Here is a 19007-nt window from a genome sequence, read left to right as displayed (position 1 = left end):
GTTTAAAAGGAGAAGCCTCTTCTTGGAGTTTCCTTTGGGGAATATTGTTTTCCTAAGCAGCAGAGTTGACTTCTCTCTTTGCCATTGCCTGTGTGGTATCTTATTCCAGAAAGAAGCTATTCGGGCTTATCTTTGCTCTACAGCTTGGGAGAACAGAGAGGCATAGCTGGTCATACACATCTGCGCCCAGTACTAAAAGCAGTTGGGCGCTCATGTTGGTTGTTTAGTGAGTCACTTTTTGGGCAGAGAACTAGAGAACACTGGAAACAGCAGCATAAAGAATACTTTTATCAGCATTCCCTGTATGTTTTAAAGCTTAGGCTTTCTTATTGTCAAAAAGACTGTTAACTGTGTTGAAACAGGTTGCTGTAAAACTTTGACCCCATTAAAGCAATAGGTGTGTTCTAGTTGGATTTTTGGAAACTCGTTTTCATAAAGTAGGTTGCTGAGTAATGCTTAAAGAAGAGTCTCTGCTCATGTACTAAATGCCCCTATGGAAATGAGTCAGATTTTCTCTTTTTCTTCTGCTTTTTATCTCATTTATTCTGACAGGTTAAAAAAAATCTGCACAATAGCTAAGTAAGCAAGAATTCACTTCTCCACATAATCTAAACTACAGCATATGAGCTGGTGCTGGGTACCCATACAATGTGAGTGAATGTTACCTCTTTAGAAGATATTTTCTTTGTCCTTCACCTTTGCTGTGCCTTCCACTCAATAGACAAAGTTTTTGCAATGTTTCAATTAATATATTCCAGTACCTTAAGTTCTTCTAGTTTTTCTGAAGAAAAGTGTATAGGGAGTTTTATAAGAATTCATACAGTTCAAAAGAAGCAAAGTGCAAGTGATGCCTGTTGTCGTCCTTTCCAAAAAGGACTCCAGCTGCCCTGCTGGACACCGACCAGTTGCCTGGTGAATCCTGATGCCGAAGCACAATGCGCTCTGAAGCTTTCCTGTGGCTGAACAGGATCCAGGTTCTTCTCTGGCTTTGAGTCCAGCGGCACACTCGAGATGGCTACCTTCCATCCAGTGCTCTTTGAAAAAGGAGATGAAACACTTCAACTGCTTCAACCTATGACTGCTTCCAGCATTCACTCAGACTCTCTACCAGTTTTTGTGAACTGGAAAAATGTTATTTTAATGATAGTTCATTGGAATGTTACTTATTCTAAAATCAGATATCCCTGAAGCTGGTGCATGGTTATTTAGGAAAGGCTTGAAAAACTTCCAAGTTTCTCAGCACAAAAACGTGTGAGTTTGGACAAATAAAAAAAAAAAACAAACCAGTCTGTGTCCCCTTCATCTTGTTTGTCTTTCACTACAGGATAACTTGAGTTTTGGTTTGGTGTCACTTTGGGACTCTTGTACTTCAGGTCAGTTTTCTGCTTCCAAATATAAACTTCCTATTTCCTTCTATTAGCTACAACTTGCTCTCTGTTACTTTCCTGAGATAAAAAAATCCACAGGAGCCGTTTTTCAGGGTTTTTGCTTTCTGTAGCCTTATATTAAATTTCAGCTTGTGTAGTCCCTAAAATCTGATGCTGCACATGATCATCTTTGCATTTGGAGGCCTTATTTCCTTCCTTGCATCCCTTCCCTCAAAAAAACCCAAAACCAAAGCTGCTGTGATGGAGCTAGAGAAAAAAGGCATAATGAGGGAACACAGCCCACTGTTTGGGTGTGTTTTTCTTTGAGTGTGGGCGGTAGGGCTTACAGTTCAACCTCTGCCCCCAGAAAATGTTTTAGAGGTGAGATGGGTGAGAAGTTCACTGGCAATATTGTGTATGTAAATTCTGTTGTCTGTTACAACCCAAATTTGTACATTGCAATTAAGTTTCCTGGTCTGTCAGTACTCATGCCACACTGCCCTGTATAGTCATCTTGGGGACATTATAAGAATCTAGATTGTTGGCACTCCGAGGAACTGCTACCAAGTGTCAAGTTAGAAGTCTTTGCTGGTTGTGGCATCTTTACTCTGATTCATCGCCTATCTTCAAAAGTAGTCTCTCGAAGGATACAAGGAAGCTTGAATCAATGAGGTCAATGTTTAAGATCCTTTCCATTTTGAGGGTACAGTACAGTCTCACTGATAAGTTTTGGGACAGTGAAAGAAGTCAAACTGCTGCTGTGAAATGGATTTCATTAAAATATTTTGAAGATCACAGTGTACTTGAGTGAGAAGTTTGAATCCATTTCTTTTGTTACACCTTGAGATCTCAGCATGAGCAATGGCCGTTCAGTCTGAGCCTGGCTAGACTGCTCCACGCCTGCTCTGAATCTCAGCTTCTGATGAGGGCACTGCGTAGGACTGCAGGGGTTGGGACTTCTGCCTCAGTGAAACTTCCTTTAAGTTCAAGTTTCTTAGAGAAGATGATGCGTGACACAACAGTTTTCCTCTGCATACTTTTTTACCTTCAAATTTCTTCTGGAGTGTTCATTTGAAATGCACCTTTTGATCTTGATTTAGATGGCTCTCTGTTTGCAATTTAGGTGGTGTTGAAATATTTCTCCTTTGGTAACTAGAAAATAGTTTGAGATCGCGCAAGGATACGTACTGTATGAGGAACAATTTTACATACTGCTCCAAAAGATGTGAGCCAGTGGTAAGCTGGAATAAAATGCTGCTTAGAGCAGCAAGTCACATGTATTTACAGCTGTATTATTATTAAGTAGGCTTTTGTGCAGCAAACTTCTCAGTAGCGCTGATTATTTCTGTGAGTTGGTTCTCCTACGAGGTTTGTACCTGATGCCTGAATGGATGGTTAGTCTTTGAAATATCTGGGGAAAACAGCCCTGGGCTGTTTTTATTTAAAATGGCCTCTCTTTTTTTTGCTTTGGTAGGTCTCCTAGCCTTAGTGTGTCACTGCTCAGGCCTGACTTCATCCTCTCTCTTCCACAATGAAAAGCTAGTTCTTCGTTCTTGATGACTGTAGCTCTGTGCTTATGCTAAATTTTGTGTTTTCCTTGCTCTTATCCAAAACTCTATTTCCATATATTGACTAAAGTGGTTTTTTTTAACAGCTGTTTGAAGACTCTACCTGTGGAGGGTTAGAATACGTGCTGTGGTATTTCTTCTGTGAAGGCAGATGAGGAACTGCTTTAGTTAATAAGCAAAAAGGAGAATCTCCTTGCATTATATATTTACTTTTATTGTATAGTCTTCTAGACCTGACATTGGATACTATAAAGTACAATTGTTCTTACTGAATATTTCAGATTTTCATGACAATAAAATGCCTGCCATGGACTTTCATCCAAAGAGTTGGTAAAAGCCTGGGCCTACTGGCTGGGAGATAAAGCTATTCCTTCCTGAAGTGAGCTGAGCATGTGATGTTGGCTAGTGATAATCTTGTGAGTGATGAAACATGGCAAAAGTTCTACAATGTATCAAGCTTATTCACAGTGTCTAATTATGCTCAGTAGATAATAAGAGGGCTTATCCTTTTTCTTCTCCTCATGTTAACTTTGGGACAGTCATCTCACCCCTGTTCATCGTGGAACCTCTGACACTGCTGTAGCTTTGCAGCTGTTACACTATGGTCTGTGCTGAAAGTAAAACTGTTTTTCACCGAGCAGTGAAAATAAATTGGGGGTGTTTTGGCTTTGCAACTTCATGCGAAGGCTGGAATGAAGAGGAGATGCTGTGTTATTTTTATATACAGAAGTCAAAGATCCCAGTGTCATTTATCTGACAGTGAGCGTCTTCCTTTTCAGCTCATGCAATAACAAGCCTTGCAAAGTAGTGAGGGGTGCTTGTGAAATGCCCAAAAGGATTCTGGATTTGAGCCAGCCTTTTCACACACTGTTGTCCACCATTCTGCAGGTGTCCCAGAGCAGATAATCTTTTAACCTGTGCAGTAGCTATGGATGCCCGTGAAGAACAGAGTGCAGCAGAAGTCTGGCAGGCTGTAGGAGGTGAAACAGTGGTTGGGAGGTGTGGGAGAGGACTGAATAGATGGGGAGTTTTCAAACAAAACAGATCTTTATCAAAAAAGCCAATTAATCAAAACTGAAATATTTCTTAAAGGTGTTGGGTTTTATGAAAGTTCATAGAAACACAAGCAAAGCTATAATGGGAGTGTTTTCATTGGAAGCCTGCCTGGCTTTCTGCCAACTTGTCTGCTGTTTTCTGTAATGAGATATTGAAAGACTTCAATTCTTTGAATATGTCTTACTCTTTGGCATCTCGCCTGCTTTGGGGGAGGAGAGCAAAAATGTGAGCATGCCTGAGGTTCTGTGGCCAGCAATAATGTGATCGAGTAGCTTCCTTCTCTGTCCCTTGAGGAGTTCTCAGTGCGTGTTAGCTGCCCTTTGAGGAAGGGCATCGGTGCTCAGTACTTCGCGAAAGGGGTCTTGGCAAGAGAACTGAGGAGCTGAGATGTGGAGCTGCCAAGATAACTTACCTGCCAGGGTTGGGGAATGAACTGCTGTCAGCAGGTGCGCATGACCCTCCACTTTGTCAGCTGGAAAATCTCTGCAAAAGGATGGTGCCTTACTGCTCTGGCTTGCACACATACGCAATTTCATGGAAATGGAGTGCAAAAAGCACTTTTGTTCAGCATATCCTTTTTTACCGGGTGTCTTGAGGGGATTTCATGCAGCAGGGACAAGTTGAGGACAGGACTATTGAAGGAGGGAAAGATTTTGAGGTTTTGCCTTAAAAGTGTTAAAAAAATTGAGAAAAGTGTTTGAGAAATTGAGTAAGACTACAGAGAGCAGTTAAAAATTGGGAAGGTTTTTTAGTTTTCTATTTAGTTTCTATTTTTTTAAAAAAGCTAGCCTACATTTTCATTCATCTATATCTCCAAAGAGAAAACCCTTCTGTCCTTAAGGACTATGTCATTAAAATGTTAGCTGGCCTAACAGTGGATTACTTGCACGTTTCCATAGTAATGACAGTTCCTAGAGCTTTATATTACAGTTTGTAGGGTATCTGCTGTACGGCAGCTTTTTTGAAGCTGGGTAACTATCTCAGAAATCCTCTGATCTGTTTTCTGCTTGTCACAATGTGGAGGGAGAGTAGATTGAGAGTATCAGAAAGAAGGCTAGTAAACAAGTTCATGGAAGTGCCGAGTGACTTAAAATTGACTATCAGAGTACTTGGTAGTTGTGGTTATTTGTAACAGTAAGATAGAATTAATACTGCATTTAAACCTGCTGTACTTTCAAGTATCTGGCCTGCAGCTCTTGGAAAACGCTGGAAAAAATAAGTTATGGAGCCATTCTTAGACTAAGTGGCATCTGCCTTGAAACTGCAAATTAGAGTTTAATTAACTGGTAGGTTTATCTTGTATGCAAATACTGCAGCCAGAGAAGAAATGGGCTGCTCGACTGGATGTCATGTGGGATGTAGCACTTGGAGACATTCTTCTTTTTTCACACCTCCTGAATTACTGCCATTGAAAATCCTCACACATAGAGCTTGGTGGATCATGTAAACTTGTGAAGTTTTTGATTCAAAACTTGACTAGGAAAAGTGCATATCTCATGGAAGTCATGGTGTGCTTTGCTGAAATTAAATTCAGGAGTAATATCGTCTACTGTTTTCTACAAGAGACTTTAATTTAAAAAGAAAAATACAATGGTGCTAAACTTCAGACACTTGCCAGCTTTCTTGGTTGTCTTGGTGTTGGAGGTGGTTTGAATTTCAGGGAATCAAGTTGGTAAAATCTTGAGTAGCCATTTTAAAAAGCAATTCTACGCATTCAAGAAAGCATCAAAAACATTACGTTGGCAGAGCCCAATCAATAGGCTTTTCTCTCGAAGGACCTGCGCTGTGGCTCTGCCGAGCGGCTCAGCTGAAGCTACCTGCTGGAGCCGGCACGGCAGCCTTCGTGCCCTGACGTCAGCAACATCCGATCCCGGGCCCGGCCAGCATTGGCTGCTGCCGCCTGCGCTCCATCGCCAGCTCATTTTTATTTCCCCCCTTCTAAGTGACACTGATCTGGGATTGGGATTTAGCACAACCTAGGCTGCTTGAGGAAGCTAGGGAGAGGGGACTAGAGTTGCTAAAGAAAGAAAAAACAGTGATGCCTGCGAGTGCATGAGAGAGAGACAGTCTGCTCTCATTGCTCCGTGCCAGGCTGAGTCTGGTCTTGGGAATGTGATTATGTGGGACTGGAAGGGTCCAGCTGAGCTGTTGCCTTTTGGGTTTTGGAAAGATCTGTGCTGTATAGCTGTCCTAGAGATGTGGTACGGGAAGGATGCTTGTGTATCTGATGCTAACAGCAAGTTCTTTATTAGAACAGATAGATCCATTGTGCTGTTAATCACTTGAGATCAATGTTCTTTCTCTACCAGGAAAAAGGAGGCAAGAAACCATCAGGATCGTTCACTCCAATCACAGCTTGTTTTGAGATAAAGTAAGATTGTGCCTGGGGCTAGATCAGAACTGGACCCAGTGACATGGAAAGAAACTGCTGCTCTTGAAAGCATTTTCGTTGACTTCAAGCCAGCCTTATTTTACTTTACTATAGGATTTTAGCTTTCTAATGTTCATCAAGTAAGGAATACAAAACTGGAATTTTTTTGAAATTAAATCCAAATCTGTTGACTCTTTAAGGCTCTTTGTAGCTTAGCAGGGTGGTTAGTACTGTCTAGGTGCTAGTAAAAACTATTTTTAGGATGTAACCCATTGGGCCAGTGTTATGAGAACAGCAGTAAGGTGGATGCTGCTCTGTTATAGTAGACTTGCCATGCTATTAGAAAATGTTCCTCTTGTGCCATCGCAGGTTCTGGGCTGTGGCATTTAAACTACCTCTGTTCTCAGTTCTGCATTTGCACTAACTACAGCTGTATCAGGTTGAGAGGGCAGCCAAGAAACACTGAAATGGATGGCCATGTTAGTCTACTGGGTAAAGCAATGGCGAGGGCCTGGTTCTGTATCCAAGACAGGGGAAAATCTATTATGACTCAGAGTTCAAAGTATTGAAAGTAAAGAATTAGATCCGTAGCTCTCTGGAAGCAGGATCCACCCTTACAAATACTTTTGTATTTTTAAAATGTGCAAGCTATTAAAAAGCATTTTCAAAAGTCTATTGTGAAAAGGACTCACTTCCATGAGTCAGGTTTTACAGGAACTGGTCCAAGCCTTATTCTTCTCCCTGGAAGAATTTCCTCCCAATTTTCTCATGCAGAATGAAGTTGTGCAGACAACCCCCTGATAGTGAGAACTGATACCTACCTATTAAGGGAAAGATGGAAAAAAACCCACCTGTAGTAAGGACACTTGGTGTAATGTCTAGTGCTCTGTGTCCATATGGCAAACTCCTGTTCTGTACCTTTCTGCTCTTTGTTAGTTTGCTTCTCTGTGCCCAGTGCTTTGGAGTGAGCCCTAACAAAGCTGCTATATAATTCCACAGTATATAAAGGAGCAAGACTTAATCTTTCAAGGAGGACTAGAGAAGTATTCAAGTACTCTAGAGAATACTTGAAAGCCTCTTCTGGAAAGCCCCTGTTACCAGTGTAAAACAGGCTTTTACACTGTAAAATACCTTGAAGTTTCTGATATGTCCAAGCCTTAATTTGCAAGACCCAGTGAAATAACTGCTGATGCTGGTATAGTTTTCTAAGAATGCTCGACACTAGTGTGTGGGGTTTTTTTAGATGAATCTTGATGCACTTGTTGGTGACACAGAAGCTACAAAAGAATCTAGAATAGATCAGAACATCTATGGGTTTTCTGAACTCAGATTTACTGCCATGTGCAGACACTGATGCGACTCAGAACCACTGTGTCTGTCCTGGCGCTGGCTTAGAGGGTGTAGGGTAGCACAGCCCAGATGTGAGGTGGGAAGGAGGGAAGACCTGAAGACACTTTCTAATTCAGGAACTTTGAATGGTGGAGATGTAACAGCATAGGGCACAGTCACTATCGTTGATTCTACAGACGTAGCCTGGATATACGCTCCTGTGACCCTGCAGAAGTAGGATAGGGCTGGGAGCTTGAAGCAAAGTAGGGTTAGAACTGTGTCTTAACTCTCAATGGTGCTTTGTACAAATACTTAGGTGCTATGCAAACAACTGTAGTAGTTGAGCTAGGAGTAACTGAAGCCTCCTAACCAGGAAACTACTTCACTGAATCCAAAGGTTTTCACCTTCCTTTTATAACAAGACCTGTTATTGCCTCACTAGATATGTGTGCACCTGAAAGTTCCCAGCTCACCCCATAAATAGAACCTGTATGCTATGGTTTAATGCTCAGTCCCGCAGAATGAATGCTGCTATCTGAATCAGGTGTTTGGTCAGCAACCCCAGGGTGCAAACGTCTGGGTCAAGGTTCAGATTTAGTTTAGATTGGCTCGATTAAAGATTCTACTGGTTTGTCTGAGAACAGTGAAGTTACTGTGTCGGATATTCAACATGAAATGGTATTTGGAACTGCAGTTGGAACACTGTTTTCTCTTCTTTAATGTGGGAGGTGTGGCTCGGAGGTGAGCAGCTGGATGTGCCAAGTAGCACACCTCTCAGCGTTAAACCATTCTGCACTGGAGCTAGAGATCCAAATCTTCTTTCTGCTCCCTTTATTTGTATTTCTGCTTGTACACCAGGATTGGGTGCGTCTGAAAGATGGCTGTTGTCAGTGTGTGTCAGGTCTGCTTGCTGATGCTTGTGTAATCTGATGGCTAGGGCATAGGGCTGGGAGCACAAATGTTCTGGATCGCACTTAAAAATGTGCTAGTAGCAAATCAATGCATGTAGCTGCTTTCTTACTCTGAATTCAAATGTTACCTGCCCCTGTAAAACACTCTGTCTCATGAAATGCCTGAAAAATGCTCAGTTTCAGTGGTAGTGTTCTTGATGAAGCGTTCAGCCTCTGCAAAGCAAGGGAGAGCACTCAAGACATCTTTCTCCAAAAAAAAAAAAAAGTGCAATGCAGTTCTGCTGACAGGCAAGTCTCTACCAATACATGAGCAGACTTGTGGCTGCTGAATTACTCCTGATACAGGACTTAAATTCAAGACCATGATAAAGTCGTTTGAGCAAAAACTGATCAAATAAAGAGCTTCAGTGCGTTGTATGCCCTTACATTGTGTAACTTATTTTGAAAACAGAAGTGAAAGCCCATTTGCCTTGAATTCAGAATAGGTGAATTCTGGGCAGATGTGCATGAGGCCTACGTTCTGCTTGTCATTTTGTCATTATGAGTGCAGTTCTGCTTGTCATTTGGGGACTTGAAGCATCCCCTTTACTGTGGTGAACGCTTCGGCTATATAAAGTGGTGCAGGCACACCAATAATGACCTAATGTCCCCTTTCACCTTCCTTCATCCCCTTCCTCTACCATATCATGTCCTGTAGTATTCAGTGTGTCATAGCTTTTGTTCCTAACAGGAACCTAAATGACGAATTTAGTATGCGTCTTGCGTCTATGATGGATATACCATTGCCCAGCCACCACTTCTCTCACTAACAGTGTTTTTCCCTCTGAAGAAGAGTCCATCCGTTTGCTCTTGGCATAAGGGTTGGCATAAGGACTGGTGACACCTGAGCAACTGGAGTGTTTCCATAGTGGTTCTCAGTGCTCTCCAGGTTGTGGCTTTCAAACACAATATACCTTTGTGACTTGTTTGGAGGTTTAGGCAGCGATTGCCCTTGTAGTCATGCCTCAGCCAGTCTTCCTTTTAACAAAAGCTCTTGTTTCCTCATCCTCTTTCCCTTTCCCCTCCCTCACGAACATGTCTGGTTTGAGTACTAGGAAATCTGGAATCATAGTGCAGCTGTTGACTTAATTCTTTAAGTTACAAATTCCATTTATTTTGAGAGAGCTTGAAATCCAAGTTCAAGATGCACACTTTCTCTTGTTCTTTCATATCATATTTCATTAACAGTTCAGTGATTATTTTCTCTTGTTTACCTTTCTCTAATCTGTTCTTCGTTTTCAGCTCTTCCTCCAAAGCCCCCCAAACCAATGACTCCAGTCAATACAAATGGAATAAAGGACAATTCCAGTTTCTCTCTGCAGGAAGCAGAGTGGTACTGGGGGGACATCTCAAGGTAAGCAATATTACTAAAATACCTTAATTAGAATATATTAATAATGTTGTTAAAAATAGAATAGAATAAGCCTGTTAAAATTCAAGAGAAAAAGAACACACCTATTTCAGGCAGCATTTTACAGGAGGGAAACGCTTCAGGACTATAGTTGGCAAAGCACCTAAATGAAAGTATTTGACTGGATTCAGGACCTGTGCTTAAGCTGTTATTGTTCTGGTGCAGATATTGCCGGTTTTCGTGACAGTTATTTTGGGTTTCTGAATTTCTCCAGATACACAAAGTCTTTAAAAAAGAGAAAATTATTTCGTTCAAAAGAAAAGTGCTTTTGAATATGCTAGCTAAAAAGGTTTTGTAAGCATAGAATGCTGGGATGCATGCTGTTCAGCAAACTTTCAGTACAAGCCTTGCTCAGAATAAAAGAAGTTGCATTCTTATTTCTGGTTTCTTTAACGTTTGGTTAAAATTGCGTCTGTATTAATTTCTATTACATGGTGGTATAAAAATAGCTCTTACAAATGCTAACCATCACCAGCTACGCTGAGCAAATGATACAGACACATACTAAATAAATTAAGTTTTACCTCTTAAGGAAACCCTTTTCTATGTGCTTGAGAAAATAGATGGCTTGGGTTAGGTTCAGAAAATTAAGTGCCAGTTTTTATATACTTGATTGCATAAAAGAACTGAAGTGTCCAGTCATCTTTCCCTCTTAAGGCACTTCTGAAGAGTCTAGAATTTGGAACTGTAAGGGGAAACATGAGCATGCTGGGAGCGTGATCAGGAATTGCTCAAACTTGTGCACATAAAACTTTGAAACACTTTGTCAGATAGAGGAAAGAAGAGTGTGTTTGCCACAGTAGTTCACTGAAGTTCTGAGAAGGGAAATAAAGTTTTCATATCTTTATTGTACCACCCTTATCTTTATAAAGCAAACCCGCATAGATCTTGCTTTTGAAGGGCCTCGGCAGTGATATTTTTCTGTTAATTCTAAATCGAAGCAGAGTGGCAAAACACAATCACAAAACTCACTAGGCAGGGTTTGTTTAAAACTGCTCGATATTGGTATCAGTTTATTGACTGTGGATTTGTTCCTCAATTAAGAGTGCACGTGATGGCATGAGCTAATGCAGTACAAATTACATTGGAGTGGCTTTATTAGGTTAAAATGTGATCTATACACACATGTAGAGATGGAATTGTTTATGACTCTAATTTGACAGGCAGCAGGTACAGACTGCATTGGGCTGTCAGGGCAGGAGCCATGTTCTTCAGTCAAGAATTTGTGCTGAAAATTTTGTCATGAGCTCCAGGGTGCAATTTACAGGCATAAACCCAAGCCCTTAGATCATACCTATCCATTTAAAAAAGGAGGTGGCCACTGGAGTTAACTGGGTCCAATCTGTAAAATGTTCTGAGAGGAGTAAGTGGATATGCATATGATACTTAATAGGAGTCAGTTTTACTAACAGAATGGCTTTCTGGCAGCTAAATCAAAACTAAGGCTATTTTGTAAGAATACTTTTGTTCCTTAGTATTGGAACAAAAAAGCTGCTGTGGATTTTTTTCTCTGTAAGATTCAAGTAGGCTTCCTACCACACTTAGCTAATGTTGAGGCTACCTGATAAACTTTAGTTTCCAAATGATTGTATTAAAAACTGCTTAGTGTTTCTAAGAACCTGTATGGGAGCTGTTACAAAGCAAGATATGGAATCTGGGTGAAATGGTCAAACCTGGCAAGACACTTAACTCTTTAGATGAAATAATTTTCTTAATGCTTACAGGTACTCACTTTCACTAAAAGATTTCTTGATTGAACTTAAAGCTCTGGACTGAGTATCCGTTTGCTTCAGTTGTAAATAAGGAAAAGTTGCACTGAAGCTGGTGAGGTTGTGGTGGTTTAAAACTGCTGTAAATAAGATCAGAGTTAAGCCAATAATGAGTCTCTTGAGACTAAAACTGTGCTAAACTCTAGACACCTTTGAGCTATGATGCTAGAGACCATTTCTTAAGAGGTCAGGACTGGCTTCTCAAAGGGCACCTGTTTCCAGTGTGGACTTCAAAACCTGAGCAGATTACAGGGAAAGGTTGTGAACTCTGAGACACAGACACTACTGTTGCTTAAACAGAGACTTCTTCCTAAGTGGCAGTTGACTGCAGCTGCTACTTTTTAGTATAACTGCACAAGTTCGGACTTGCTTTAGACGGCCTAAAAGACTGGACAGCCTGAGTGTGAAAGAAGATTGCCTTATATTTTGAAGATTATGCTCCTTATGCATGCTGGTGTTACTGGTTCCAGTATTGATGCCTGTGGCAAAGATGATCATGTTCTTAATGCTTCTAATTTTGCCTTCCTTTGCATTCTTCAGGGAAGAAGTAAATGACAAATTACGAGACATGCCAGATGGAACATTCCTGGTGCGTGATGCATCAACCAAGATGCAGGGAGACTACACTCTGACATTACGGTAAGCATTGAGGAGTTGTAAAACCCTGAGCTGCTACTTGCTATACCAGTGACAGCAGTGGCTGTGTAAAGCTGATGTGGCTTAAATTGAAAGATGTTCCCAAAGGTACTGGAGATCACAGAATGAGCAAATAAATACCCAGGTCTGATAGTTGTTTCTGTTCTGTGCATTGAATCCTGTCCCTCACTAAACACTGCTCTAAGGATCTCCGTGTAGATTAGATGGGACTTGGGGAGGAGAGACGTAGTGCTTCATAGTTTCAGAACTGCTAAGGTAAAAGGTATTTATAAACTAGGGCTTTGATTAATGGGAGCGTGTTGAATATCTCGTCAGTGTGCAGCTCTGGAGAATTGAACACGGTGTCTTTGTAAAAAGTGTATCTTGTGCTTTCTGATCTGAAGTTTAGGAAATATTGAATTGGAGCCATGTTCCTTTCTTCATTAAAATTGTCTGCAAGTGGCAGACTTCCCAGAGCTGCCCCAGCCCTGTCTACTGCAGTTAGGCAGCAGACCTCATGTGACTAGCTGCTGGTGCCTTGCCCAGCCTGTCCAGCCGCTTGCCTCTGCCAGGCTCCCAAGATTGGTTGTTCGAGGCAAACAGGCGAGGTGGATAAGCCACTGCCTCTGTAGCACACCTTTGGGAGTTTCTGTGATATGGTAGATATTTGATCTTGCCATGAAATTCCATTGTCTTAATGGCAGGTTTGACCCCAAGGGTATAGTTTAAATTCTGCTTTGATTTCTGCCTTGAAGTTCACAGCTTGTGCACTAAAGTTTGGCATGATTTGGTAATTTTGCTGAATGCAGATGTCTTTCGGAACCAAAATGGAGAGTGCAGGAAGGACAGGATATTGTCTAAACAGTCAGTTGGTGGAAAAAAAGGAAGCAATAAGCACTGTATGCGGAAACCGCTAGAATGTATAAATCTGGATAATGTAATGTCCTAAACTTACAACCATCTTGTAATCCTCAAAGGGTTTTGTTTAGGTTCGTGTAGCCTGTATTAGCATCCATAACTCAACAGACTTTTTAATCACTGTGTAAATGTATACAGTTGTATACTATTAGTGACCCCAAATTGCAGGAAATTGTGGGTTTGGGTTTTCATATGGCTCCCTTATTCAGCCTTCAGCATCCTCCTTTTCCCTTGCAAAACTTCTGGCAAAGCTAGGTCTTATATAGCATAAGTGGGCTCCAGAATGAACACATAAGAAGAGATTTACTTTGGGTTTTGCTCCTGTTCAAATAATATCTGCCGGTAATTCTCTGTGTGTTGACTCTTAAACTACCAATATCTGCTAGTATGTAAAGAATCACTATGGAGGTGTACAGTGGCAAAGCCACTTGCCCAGGAGTTTCACTGGTGTCTTTATTAACAGCCTTAGTGTTGAAGAGGGATAGAAGGTAAATGGTAAAACTTCTAAATGCCTGTACTGCTTTACAGGAAGGGTGGCAACAATAAACTGATAAAGATCTATCATCGGGATGGAAAATATGGCTTTTCTGATCCACTGACATTTAATTCAGTTGTGGAACTGATTAACCACTACCGCAATGAGTCTCTTGCTCAGTATAACCCCAAGCTTGATGTGAAGTTGATGTATCCAGTGTCCCGGTATCAGCAGGTAAGATCCTCATCAGACCCCAATAGATGTTAGTGCAGACAAGAAAAAAATTGCAAATGTGTATATGACTTTGTTTTCTCTATGTGAAGCCTGATTATTTTTTTTTTAAAACTAAAAAAAAAAAAGAGGTGAGTTTTCACATTTGACCTCACTTTGCTTCCAAATTATCTAGCCATTTAACCTGCTTCATTTTATCAAGTTTCCAGTCTCCATCTGAGCAGTCCAATAGAGAAGTGAAACCCTGACATGCAGCAGACTTGAGCCTGAGAAGCCTTTTTTTTTTTTTTTTTTTTCCTGTGGACTCGCAGGGCACTGTTCTAGACAGTGTTGCCCTTGAAGCACATATGAGCACTGCAGCTGCTCACTCTGTGTATTGCCATCTAAATTTTTCAAGAATATTTTTAAAAATTTTATTCAGTCGCCCAAGGCATTGTCCTGCATTAAGGAAAAAGAACTGTAGAGCTTTTTTTGGGGAAAAAAAAATACTCATATCTTTAACTTCAGATTCCAAATAATTCACTTCCTCCTTTCTCCAATAGACGATAGCAATCCTAGACGTAAACTGTAGTGTGTTTTTTTGGAAGCTCTGTATTTTGGCATAGTTCTTTGTGTCTCATAGTTCCAGTTCCTACTGTCTGTAAGCTGTGGAACTTGTTGCATGGAGGAAGGGGGATTTAGATACGGTGTCTGTGTTCTGTAGAAACCTGATTATAAAAATGATGCTAATAGCTGTAAAATGCAAATGTGCATAAGTGGACGAACGAATACTTTTAAGGAAAAGCTGCTTTGCTTGAAGACTTAATAGCTTTTTGTATGTACAGGATCAGTTGGTGAAAGAAGATAATATAGATGCAGTAGGAAAAAAGCTTCAAGAATACCATGCTCAGTATCAAGAAAAGAGTAAAGAGTACGACAAATTGTATGAAGAATATACCAGAACATCACAGGTTGGTTCTATTTTAGCGGTCTGTAGAGTCTGTTCCTTCTTGTTTAAAAAATAAAGAAATTATTTTAACCTGTTATGGCTAATAAAGGCAGTCCAAGGTCAGAAAATACAAGGCAAAAGCTTAGTAAATTGTGGAATAGAGCAGGGTGGTTTCAAAGCTGATGGAAACATTGAATGTCACTTGTTGCTAATAGTCCTAGAGATACGGACTGGGGCAAGGAAGAAAGAGGAGCTGAGCTTCCTAGTATACAGTAGAGCGGTGGAGAATGCCATCACCTACAAGCTTCGCACTGCAGACTTCTTTCTTGGCTGCTGAGTATTTCCAGCTGCTGTATGCTGCAGTGAGAATTGTAGAGGGGTTTGTCCAGGTTTTTTATGATGTCATGTTCAAATCAGATACCAGATATTATGCATTAAGGAAGTGTGAATACAGTATTTGGACTGCTTCTTGTAAAATAAAATAGTTATATATGGGGAGGAGGTTTACTGGCAGTCTTCCTGCAAACTAAGATGGAAAATATGACTAAAATATTTGAGGGGTTTGCAGCCTACAGAGAGCATCATGTGGGGAGGAGGGTAGACTTACAGGGAGTTAAGTCTTCCCTGGATTTCCCTGACTCTACTCAGACGCTTGACTAAATTTAAAACTGATTAATCACATTTTGTCTTGTGGGGGGAGAAAAGTTCATCTTCTCAGTCAATTTAGGGAACATAGTAGAGTCTTGCATTGTCATCTGTATCATGAACAAGTTATGAAGGACTCTTTCCTCACATAGGAAATTCAGATGAAGAGGACAGCAATCGAAGCATTTAATGAAACTATTAAGATATTTGAGGAACAGTGCCACTCGCAAGAAAGATACAGCAAAGAATACATTGAGCGATTTCGCAGGGAGGGGAATGACAAAGAAATTGAACGGTAGGCCCTGAAGTTATTTTTGCTTACAAGGAAGAACCGATGTCCACATTGAAACTCCTGTGAAATGTTTTTTATATAATATTACATCCTATGAAACGCTTTGTAAACTCAGTAATTACTCTGACACCTTTCCTCAAGGTGTCGGAACTGTCGGTAAAGCCCTCTTCTGTCAGGGAATTGCATTGTAGACAGAAGAGGTGGGAGATCTCTGGATTAATTCTCTCTCTTAACTTTAGTAAATCAAGATACTGTTGTGAGAATCGGGAATTATATCCCACTTCTATTTAGATTTGCTTAGAATATAATTCAGAAAAATCTTTACTTGTAAACTGCAAAATGGGCATAGATCTGGTAAATCTCATAGTCCATAGTCAGTTTTAGTCACTTTCAAAGAAGATGAGTATTTAATTGCCACTTCTTGGTAGTGGATAGTGGCCATCTAACCGAAATTCGGTAAGGGCCTCATTTGAAATTACCCTTCTGTGAACATACTAGCAGAAATAGTTGTATCTGGGCCTTTGAAGAAATGTCAAGTATAATACCTAACTTGGCACAGTGTTTTATGAATCTTGGTAGGGTAACCTCCAGGAGATTTTTAGACTGAAAATAGTTAACCTGTGACAATATTGCTCTGTGATTGTGATGCTTCATTTTGACTGAAGATCAATTAACAGGGGAAACATGTTATTTTCCTGAATTGTACCACACCTGCAAACTAATATTGAATGAAGAGACAAGCAGTATTACTTCTTGATAGCTCTTGATCAGTAATTGAAGTCTGCATTTGAAATCTTGCTAGTACTGGTACCTATGGTGGGATTGCATAATTGATATACCAAAAAGGAATCTGTTCTAGCTTACTCTCCTAGAGATAATTTGTTCCTGCATCTCTGCCAGAAGGAAATATATTAAGGTAAACTGAAAGTTCAAACAATGCAAAAGGGTGGTAGGTCTTTTGGCAAGAGGTCTTTTCTGGCACTCTTACAGTAATTTTCATGCTAAGATGAGGCAGTGGAGGGGAGGAGCTGCTGTTACAGCAGTTCTTGTGATACTCTTATATAAAAGTGCTACCGTAAGATTCAGTCCTTCTAGACTGGTTTGACCTCACCTCTCAAATATTACGCTTGTTTGCAGGATAATGATGAACTATGAAAAATTAAAATCACGCCTGGGTGAGATCCATGATAGTAAAATGCGCCTGGAACAAGATTTGAAGAAACAAGCTCTGGACAACAGGGAGACTGATAAGAAAATGAATAGTATCAAGCCTGACCTAATTCAGCTCCGCAAAATCAGAGATCAGTATCTTGTGTAAGTAAGCCTGACCTGTACCTCAGAGTAGTGTCTCTGATGAACCTGATTAATGGCTGTTTCTATCTGGATAATGGGAATTTAATTTTCTTTTCATAACCAAAGTTCTGTGAGTGCTAAGGTTTCTGGCATGGAATGTCTGAGTAAGTGGTTGGCCTTTTCCTGTCTTCATTCCTTCATTACACTGTTGTCAGACTTAAAAGAGCCTGCCACAACTAGGCGCACATTCTGCAACTCCTGTAAATACAACATTTAAGATAAATGAGTTGTAAACAAAACCTGTACCTGCTGATACAACAGAGGTTAGTACTCTCTGTGGTGGGTGCAGCAGATGTTGCTCATACCCACCCTTGATTTCACTGACACCCCTGTTACCCAAATCCTAATGTCCGTGCGCTGGACTCAGTGCACTTGGCAGAAGACAGGGAAACGTGCTGTCTCAGAAGGTGATGTTAGGAGGTTAGAAGAAGCTAGTGGCAATACCTGTTTTGTTGTCCCAAAAGACACAGGCAGCTGTGACGATTTGTATTCTGTTTCCTTTCTGGCCTTCACTGTGCAGAGGCAGTACCTCTGCCTCAGCTGTACCCTCTTCTTTTTCCATTTAAGAGATTTCTTCATGGCTTCTATTTGCTGTTGGCCAGTAAAGGGGGCATCTCAGAAGATGATGCAAGGAAGTGCTCTTATGGAATCTATGGCTTTTGCTACTGGAGGGCAAACTAAGCTCCAGACTGTTTCTTTGTGGGACCTTTTGTCTGAGCTTCAGCTTGCTCCGTAAGTAAAACCCGTACATGTACTCTGAAGTAATGTATTAATGCTCTCTTCTTTTGGCAGATGGCTCAATCACAAAGGGGTGAGACAGAAGCGAATAAATGACTGGCTGGGGATCAAAAATGACAATATTGATGAGTAAGTGTCATTATGCATATGATTTTACTAAGAAGTGTGCCATTAATAAGTGTTTTGTCTTGTGGGGGTTGGTAATGTGAAATACTAGTTTCTCAGTAAAGGACTGTAGAAAAAGGAAGGACTGCAGAAAAAGGGAGAAATTCTCTAGGAGGGCTCTATGTCATGTGAGGCAGCAACTCTGCTGAAACATTTAGGATTAAACAGAGTTGGAACGACCAAGTTCTAAGTTGAAGTCTTTAATATCTATCCATTAGGAGCCTGACCTCCTAGTTTGGGTGTGTTCTGGTATTTCTTTGAATGATTTTGGCAAAAATAAATCACTCTGCTTATTAACTCCTTTACTGACCGCTGACTGGTTAAGCTAAGTTTATCCTCTCTTTCAGCACATACTTTGTGAATGAAGAAGATGAAAACCTGCCACATCATGATGAGAAAACTTGGTTTGTTGGGGATCTCAACCGTACCCAAGCAGAAGACTTGCTCTGTGGGAAACCTGATGGAGCATTTTTAATTCGAGAGAGTAGCAAGAAAGGATGCTATGCTTGTTCTGTGGTGTAAGTCTATTTTCCTTTTTGTTCTAACTACTCAATTCATAAATCTCTACCACAGCTCTCTATTTTGGAGAACAAAAATGAGGCCTAGCCTAGGCCTACCCATCGGAACATGTTGCATGTTTGCAGGAGGACTAACATGGTAAAAGCTTTGTTGCAAAAATGTGCTTTGAATACATAATAACTGTAGTCCCAGCAGTCTCTTTAGTCACCGCAGTAGCTAGTACAAAATTCTGAAGTATCCCAACTTGAAGGTCTACAGTCCTAGGTAAATTAAGGCCAAATTCCTC

General features: G+C 40.7%; 1 protein-coding gene across 1 annotated transcript in view; it reads left to right on the top strand.

The window, feature by feature from the left end:
* The window catches only part of PIK3R3 (phosphoinositide-3-kinase regulatory subunit 3), a 77801-nt gene that overhangs the window by 54105 nt on the left and 4689 nt on the right, over positions 1-19007 (top strand). The window contains 8 exon segments of the mRNA XM_054211865.1: positions 9884-9995; positions 12362-12460; positions 13904-14084; positions 14906-15031; positions 15807-15949; positions 17084-17260; positions 18092-18166; positions 18550-18720. Of these exon segments, the coding sequence (XP_054067840.1) occupies positions 9884-9995; positions 12362-12460; positions 13904-14084; positions 14906-15031; positions 15807-15949; positions 17084-17260; positions 18092-18166; positions 18550-18720 (1084 nt within the window).

This window comes from Rissa tridactyla, chromosome 8 (genome assembly GCF_028500815.1).
Source record: "Rissa tridactyla isolate bRisTri1 chromosome 8, bRisTri1.patW.cur.20221130, whole genome shotgun sequence".
Classification (NCBI taxonomy): Eukaryota; Metazoa; Chordata; class Aves; order Charadriiformes; family Laridae; genus Rissa; species Rissa tridactyla.
The sequence above is the reverse complement of the archived record's forward strand: the minus strand, read 5'-3'. Positions and strand labels throughout refer to the sequence as shown.